Here is a 7,940-nt window from a genome sequence, read left to right on the forward strand (position 1 = left end):
CTTTTAGAAACATATCATTGTGGATTCACGGCTTTTTTAAAAATCACCGTGTTACCGTCATTGCTATCCTCTAAATTTTTTCGAGTTCACTTATTTTGAAAGAGTCACACAGGAGAGGGACAGAAGGAGAGAGAGAGGGAGAGAGAGACTCCCAAGCAGGCTCCATGCTGTGAGCACAGAGCCCGACAACAGAGCTCGAACATCATGACTAGAGCCAAACTCAAGAGTCGGACACTCAACTGACTGAGCCACCCAGGTGCCCCACTAATATTTTAAATGTACATAGTATTTACTGTTTTAGCCATTTATCAGTGTACAATCCTATTGCCATCTTTTTTATGCTCAAACTGCCCCAGATGTGGCCGGTGGGACCCCCTTCGTGGTGGCTTCTATGTCCTTTTGACTTGCCCTGGACATTTTTTGGAACACTTTTCTGTTACAATTTCCAGGCCTGCTTATTACCTCCCTGACCGATGTCTGGATTCAGCAATTTTCCAAGGAGCCCCATTTCTTTGGGGGGAAATGGGTTTTGGAACCCCCATCTGGACTCTGGCTGTGCCCACTGCTCCTTGGCTCTCTCAGGGGGCAGAGCTCCTGCTCAGATCCCAGTGTCCCCCAGTCCTCCCCCCCCCCCCATAGTGTCCCCGACAAGTCTGTTAAAATGTCACCAGGAAGGGCCCACAGACAGGGCTCAGGAGAGGAATGTTTCTAATGTGTCACGTCCTGGGACTGTGGGCCAAGAACCGTCCCCAGGAAGGAAGAGAAGGACGTGAAAAGACAAGGACAGCAGGCCCCCAGGCCCCTCCAGGGGCTGCTCTGTGGATGTGGCTGGGGCACTGTCAGGGAGGTTTATTCAACGCCCAGTAGGTCATGGGTCACTTAGGGTTGGTGACCGTGAGCTTCTGGTCTCATTTATTTAAAAACATTTACTAGGAAATCATGGTAGAAAATTCAAAAGTCGGAGGACATCCTCGTGGCTTTTTCCAAAAGCTCAGGGCACAGACTCGGAGTGACTGCTATGTAGTGCTTTTCAGTTTGCGGGGCTCTTCTCTCACTGGTCTTTGCTAGAGCCGTGGATCACCGCTGGAAGCCACAGAGATCTATCCCCCCACAGCCTGGAGGCCGGAAGTCCAAGATCACCGTGCGGGCAGGGCTGGCTCCTTCGGCTGTGGGCGAGGGTCTGGCCCCAGCTCCCCGGAGCCGCCCCCCAGCTGCCGGTGGTTTTCCAGCAAGGCTCCGTGTTCCTCGGCTTGGAGATGCATGGCCCTGCCCTCTGCCTCCACCTTCGTTCGTGTGGCGCCCCGTCCATGTGGGTCTGTGTCCAAATCTCTCCCGTGCACAAGGACAGTCGTATTGCGGTAGGACCCCCCCCCCCCCCCCCGATGACCTTATTTTACTTTGATCTCTGCAAAAAGTCTGTCTCCTAGTCAGGTCACATTCTGAGGTGCTGGGGGCTAGGACTGCCACCGTGACCCGGGGCCAGTTCAGCCGTAAAACCACCCAACCTCCGGGCCCCCCCCTCTGTCCTCTGTGAGCAAACCAGGACTCTCCCACGGAAAGGCTTGCATCAGGGGGACGGCCCAGATCTGTCTACACGTCCCTCGTGTGTACCAGGACACCTATGGGCTGATGCCCCATTTTGCCGGCCGACAGGGCATCTGGAGCAACGCCGAGAACATGGTTACTGCGTTTCTGCTCACTGCAGCCGCGGATGTGTGCTTCTTCACAGCAGCGTGAAGTTTCACGCCTCCCCCCACTTCCCGCTGGGGTGCGTGTGTTTCCTTGTTTCTGCACCGCCAGGTCCTTCGTCCAGCTCACCGTTTGTCCTACGGACGTGTGAGGGTATTTTCACAGGCGCGGAAATCCGCACGGGACATCTGGCGAACGGGTGCAGGTGTGGGGGGCCTTTGTGCGGCATCGAGGCAGGAAGTGAGCAGGCCCAGCCCTGCCCCCACCCCCACCACGCGGAGGAGCAGCTGAAACACCGGTGCTTGGACTGGAAGCCCAGCCCCGGCGGGGAGCCAGGGCCCAACCCCAGTGCCAGGCCCGCACCCGGGCTGCGTCCGGGGGTCCTGGACGGCGTGGGGTCCCAGAAGGGGCCGGCCGGCTGGAGGAGGCCCTGGGGGAGGAGGCCCTGGGGGCGCCGGCCACCCTGACGGGGGCGGTGCAGGTCGGGGGCGGGGGGGGGGGGGCTGTATGCACAACGTCCCCTAGTTTTTCTGTTCCAGCCAAGGGCGGGGCAGGCGGCGGCACGGGTCAGGAGGTTGCGGCTTCCAACCCTTCTCCTGGTGCTTCTTTTTAAAGATTGAGAAGGAAAGAAGCCTGCGTGGAACCGATTGCGAAGGGCAGGGGTGCGGGGTTGGCGGAGAAGAGCTACCTGAGCGGGCGGGCAGCGGTTCTGGAATGTGGGCGGGCCTGGGGGCGGGGCTCTGCCAGACGGAGCACAGTGGTGTCCCGGGCGTCCCTTCCAAGGAGGAGGCTTAACGCTCTGGTAACGCCCTGGTAGGCAGCTAGGGAAACTGAGGCTGGGGCCAGGCTGTTCATTTCTCCTCCCCACCCCCCGGCTTTCTGGGCTGGGGACCCCCGACAGATAACGGGGTGTGCACTGCAGGGCTGGGGGGTCGGTGGCAGATCCCGATCTAGAGCTGCCTTCTCCCCAGGCTGGCACCCTTCTCTCCCCGCCTCCACATCCACCATTCTCCGCCCCCATCCCACACCCACCCTGGGGTGCTCAGGTCCCCAGCCCCGCCAGCCCCGAGCACGCAGTGCCCCCACAGTCACACCCTCATGCTTGGACACGGTGCCCCGACAGCCCCGACAGCCTCGTCCACCTGCGTAGGTGGCTTGTCAGGGCGGGCCCTGGGCCCGGGAGGGCGGGGCACCCCGGGAGCCTTAAAGGGCTCTCCAGATCCCCACCCTGCCTCGGCCACCGCAGCTCCCCGCCATGGCAGAGACGGCTAAGCTCCAGCTGTTCGTTAAGGTGCCGCTGGGCTGGGAGGGAGGTCTGGGGAGGAGTGTGCCGTGCGGGGCTCCGGGGCTCTCTAGGGCGGGCGGTGGGTCTCCAAGGCAGCATCTGTGTCCCTTCCTCTGTGGTGGGCTCGGGCAGCCATGCAGAGGCTGAGCAAAGAGGGAGCAGGACAGGGGGAGGGCCCAGTGAGCTGTCCCCAAGGGCGTGGGGTGCTGACTCCCAACCCTGGCTCCTGGACCCAGCCCAGCCCTCCTGGGGGAAAAGCCCCTCGGTGGGGACGCGACAATCAGACAGCTGGAGGCCAAGGCCTACGTGGAGCTTGAGGTCAGTGAGGCAGGTGGGGGCTGGGCCAGGCAGCCCCGTGGGCGGTCACATCACTGCCCAGATCTGGGGTCCCCGTGCAGGGCTGCGAGGCCCTGGCCTCCTCCCCACTGTGGGAGGTGGGACAATGAGTGTGCTGGCACCCAGTGTCCAGTCCGGCAGGGTGAATCACTCAGAAAACAGCTCACTCGGCCCACCCCACCCTGTGACCCGCCTGTGGGGCCTGGAGACCAGCAGCCTGGCCTCTGCCCAGGCTCTGAGGATAAGGGTCAAGGGGCCAGGCTCCAGAGCTAGGGTCCCAACCCCATGTCCCTGTGCCCCTCCCCAGCTCCCAGGGACCACGCCAAGGGCTCTCGCGTGTCGAGGTCATACCCAACCAAGCTGGAGCCCGGGATCTTCCAGGCTCTTGGCCCTGGGAGGCAGGGTCCCCTTTGGTGGGATTCTTAGGTCTGCTCTCTTCCCTGGCACCCTCTACTCCACGCGCCCCAGGCAAGCGAGGACGGTGAGAGCGTGGGACACTGCCCTTCCTGTCAGCGGCTCTTCATGGTCCTGCTCCTCAAGGGCGTGCCCTTCACCCTCACCACCGTGGACATCCGCAGGTGAGCCCCTTGCCCCCACGGGACCGCTGCCTGGTCCCTGGCCCTTCTGACCAGCAGCCTCCCCACCTGCCTCATGCCCACAGGTCCCCGGATGTGCTTAAGGACTTCGCTCCCGGCTCGCAGCTGCCCATCCTTCTCCACGATGGCGACACCAAAACGGACACACTGCAGATCGAGGAGTTTCTGGAGGAGACGCTGGGGCCCCCCGAGTGAGGGCCCGGCCTGGCAGGAGGGGCGATGATGAGGCGCCCAGGGAGGGTGCTCCCAGGACAGAGCCCGGGAAGGATGCTGAGGGTCCCCTCAGGGAAGAGGGCCTGGCTCAAGGGTCTGACCACAGATCCCCTACTTCCCCGCAGATTCCCCAGCCTGGCGCCCCGCTACCGGGAGTCCGCCACGGCGGGCAACGACGTCTTTCACAGGTTCTCCGCCTTCATCAAGAACCCAGTGCCCACGCAGGACGATGGTGAGGAGGGTCAGGAGCGCGCCGAGGGTGGGGGGAGCTGGCCCAGGCCGGGCCTCACCGCGCCCCCCCCCCACCCCCCCAGCCCTGTACCAGCTGCTGCTGCGCGCCCTCACCAGGCTGGACAGCTACCTGCGCGCGCCGCTGGAGCACGAGCTGGTGCGGGAACCGCAGCTTGGCGAGTCGCGCCGCCGCTTCCTGGACGGCGACCAGCTCACGCTGGCTGACTGTAGGCTGCTGCCCAAGTTGCACATCGTGGACGTGAGTGCCGGGCCGGGGCGCGGAGCGCGGGGGGCGCCTCCCACAAGGCCCTGACCGCGCCACGCCCCTCGCCCACAGACGGTGTGCGCGCACTTCCGCGGGGCGCCCATACCCGCCGAGCTGCGCGGCGTCCGCCGCTACCTGGACGGCGCGCTGCAGGTGAAGGAGTTCAAGTACACGTGTCCACACAGCGCGGAGATCCTAGCGGCTTACCGGACGGCGGTGCGCCCCCGCTAGCCGCCGCCCCCTCTACCGCCACCCCCTGCCCCCTCTTCTACAGCCCCATAAACGCATCTCTGCCCCAGCAAGCATGCCCGGACATCCGAGGGACCAGAGGGCCCTTGACTTCTGCCACCCCCAAAACCCCCACCATGGAACACTCCGTCCCCACAACAGCCTGGAATGATGGGCAGAGAACCCAGTGGGTGGCTCTGCTCCACTCACCCTGTCGGGGGTGGGGCCGGGACTAGATTGGGCTCCCAAACCAGTCAGGCCAGGGTGGAGCTGCAGGATGGCCAAGAAGGGTGGGGACCAGAGCCCACACTGGGCACCTAGAGGCTCCAGGTCGGTGGGTGGGGCCGGCCCACATTCCTCAGCCCTTCCCCAGGCGGCAGGCCACCACCCTCCAGCTTCCACACGACCTTCCGCGGTGTGGCACACCGGTGGCTGTGCCTGTTAGGTGAGGTCTGGAAGAGTGAAGTGTGTGGAGTGGAGGGGCCGGCAACAAGTTCCAACCTTGAGGAGCCCTGACCTGCCTTCCAGTCCCTCTCTGCTCCTTCATGAACCGGGCAGGGGCAGCTGGGTGAGCCTGGAGAGAGTGGTGCTCCCCCCACCCCCACCCCCACCCCCTAGGCGGTGTGGAAGCTGGCCCATCTGCTTACACACTGCGGCCGGAGCCAGATCGCAGGCCCAGGGAGACCCCTGATCCCTCTCCCCCGGCCAGACCCCAGGAGCCAGAGCATGGCTGTTTCCTCCACCTGAGGAAGCCATTTATTTAAGGGGGAAGGGGTCCGAGGAGCAGGTTTGTTCCCCTCTGGCAGCAGGACGGGCTGTGGGGTCTCAGGGGCTGTCCCCACCGCATGAGCAGACTCCTGGCAGTGTCACACTTTGTGCTGCGCCTTCAGGGGCTGTCAAAGTCTACACCACTGGCTGGTTTCTTACTGGGAGAGAAGAGGAAGAGACACTATGGTTTTACGGAGGGAGGGGCAGGGGTCCAGGGCTTGGCCAGGGACACAGGAGGGAGGGGCAGGGGGTGAGTACCTCTTGAAGCCAGGGTTGATGAGGGACTCTCCCGGACACCGCCTCCTGACCCCAAGTCCAGGGCCACCTCTCTGAGGGTCGGGGTCTGAGGGCAACAGGACGGGACGGGGCTTCCTGAGTCGGTAGAATTCCAGAGCCACAGCCCCCTCTCCGTGCACATGCTGTCTTTGGGGCCCGACTCTTGTTCTGGGGAAGGGGAGTCACAGAGGGAGGAGGAGCACAGCCCCCACCTAAGTCCCAGGTGACAGGCCTTACCTGGTAAGAAGAACTGAGGCCCTGCCAGACAAGGGCTCTTTTTGGGGCTGGCGGCTGCCACCTGCAGGCCTGGGGAAGAAAGCCAGGAATGGAGGCACGAGCAGGGGGACCCTAGTGAAGATTCGGGGTACCTGCTCCCCACCCCACCTGCCAGCTGCCTCTTCAAGTTGCACACTTGCTCTGCCAGACCCAGTGTCAGTGCCTGCAACCTGGAGGCTGCCTCTGGGCCCGGCACCTTGGAGAGCTCAAAATCCAGGGCCCAGGGCCCCCCGGAAAGGGTTAGGGATGCTCCATCCTCCCGCAGGGCGAAAGTCACAGCTTGCTGCTCACAGGCTGCCCTAGGAAAGGAGATGTGCTGAGTGCGGTGTCCAGACCCCCAGCTCCACACCCACCCTTCCTTCCCCGCTCAGGGACTCACCTGAACCGGGGGGTGATCTCCTCAGCCGCACTCAGGCCCAAACGGGCTTTCTGCAGGGCACAGGGGCTGGTCACCAGCTGCCCAAGACTCTGGAACCACCCCAAAGCTGCCTGACGGAGGGCCACCCAGGACCCCGCGCCAATCTTAGGGCTACAGTTACAAAGCTGGGGGAAGGGTGTCCAGACCCCCCCCAACCCACCCCTACCGCGGGATCCCAGACCGCCCCCTGCGATCCCAGAGGTGGTCCGCACTGCAGGTACGGAGTGCCGGGGGCTTCCAGGCCTGCCCGGGAGCCCCGATACCCACGAGGGCCTCCAGGCTGTCCGCCGTGAAGCAGGTGCTCCAGAGTTCCGCGGCGTCCGTCACACTGTGGGGGGAGGGGCTGTCAGGCGGAACGGCCCGCAGAACTGTCGGCGCCCCCAGCGCCCCGCGCTCCTCGCCAGCCACTTACTAGAGGTTGAAGCCGCCGCGGCCTCCGTCCTCGCTTCCCTCCCCCTCGCAATAGCACACGAAGCGCGGGGGCCCGGGCCCCGGCGGCAGCGTGCAGAGAGGCGGCGACAGAGGCGGCGGCGGCACCATAGCACCGCGGCCGCGGCAGGGACACCACCCGGGAGGCTGCGGGCCCCAAGGCGCCTGCGCGGGAGGACGGCTCCGAAGCCGGGGGCGGGGCTTACGGCCCAGGTCCCGCCCCGAAGACCCAGGCCCTTCGCGCCGGCGGCGGGGCCTGGGGGCGGGCTGGAGGGGCGGGGCTCGGTCTCCGGCGGGCGGGGTCCCCCGGGCGGGCCTGTTCCGGGTGCGGTTCCCGCGTCCGCGCGGAGGCCTGCGCGCCTACGGCGCGCGGAGACCGCGGTTCCCTCCCCCGCCGCTTCGCCCCCTGCTGGTCCCAGCGGCCTCGTCCTGCCTTCCGCACCTGCTGTCGCCCTTCCCGAGATACTATCTCACGTGGTCTTTAGACGCGCAAACTTTCCTAACGCCGAACCGCAGCAGGTCGGAATACGACCATGAATTAAGCGTGGCGGCCAGCGCACGAGGCTCCTGGCACTCATCCATCCATCCCCTCCTTTGTGCCTCCCGTTGTCCTAGCCTTAAGCACTTTGCTTAACAGACAAGGTCTCTGGTCGCCTGGAGCTTGTGAGATTTAATGGATTGGACAGATAATAAACGAAACATGAAACTCTCGGGTAGTCCACGTGCGATAGGAGCTGTGTGACCCCGGGGAATCGAGGGATGATGGTGACGCGCCAGGATGCGGGATCCCAGGCAGAGGGGCAGCCACTGCAGACGCCAGAGGAAGGCACAGAACGGTTCTGCTCAAGGCCTCGCCAGAGGGTCAGGGTGACCACAGGGCGGTCATGGGGAGGGCTGAGGCTGGGCCTGTAGGCCGCGCTGCTGATGTTG

The 7,940-nt window shown here is 64.5% G+C and overlaps 2 protein-coding genes across 3 annotated transcripts; one reads left to right on the forward strand and one right to left on the reverse strand.

The window, feature by feature from the left end:
- Positions 1-2,883: 2,883 nt before the first annotated feature.
- Positions 2,884-7,719, forward strand: CLIC3 (chloride intracellular channel 3). 2 transcript variants are annotated; one of them, XM_058693459.1, is made up of 6 exons: positions 2,884-2,980; positions 3,779-3,888; positions 3,972-4,097; positions 4,245-4,351; positions 4,434-4,609; positions 4,688-7,719. In XM_058693459.1, exons 1-6 carry the CDS (start codon positions 2,945-2,947, stop codon positions 4,844-4,846), a joined length of 714 nt encoding a protein of 237 aa, XP_058549442.1. In that variant the 5' UTR covers positions 2,884-2,944; the 3' UTR covers positions 4,847-7,719. The 2 variants fall into 2 exon arrangements, with proteins under 2 accessions (XP_058549442.1, XP_058549443.1); XM_058693460.1 differs by having other exon boundaries at positions 4,468-4,609.
- Positions 5,573-7,127, reverse strand: PAXX (PAXX non-homologous end joining factor). Its single transcript, XM_058693461.1, has 7 exons — positions 6,994-7,127; positions 6,849-6,909; positions 6,543-6,592; positions 6,272-6,462; positions 6,125-6,193; positions 5,870-5,954; positions 5,573-5,769 (listed from the first exon to the last, which is right to left on the reverse strand). Exons 1-7 carry the CDS (start codon positions 7,119-7,121, stop codon positions 5,730-5,732), a joined length of 624 nt encoding a protein of 207 aa, XP_058549444.1. The 5' UTR covers positions 7,122-7,127; the 3' UTR covers positions 5,573-5,729.
- Positions 7,720-7,940: the final 221 nt, after the last annotated feature.

Source organism: Neofelis nebulosa, chromosome 12 (genome assembly GCF_028018385.1).
Source record: "Neofelis nebulosa isolate mNeoNeb1 chromosome 12, mNeoNeb1.pri, whole genome shotgun sequence".
NCBI classification, from domain to species: Eukaryota; Metazoa; Chordata; class Mammalia; order Carnivora; family Felidae; genus Neofelis; species Neofelis nebulosa.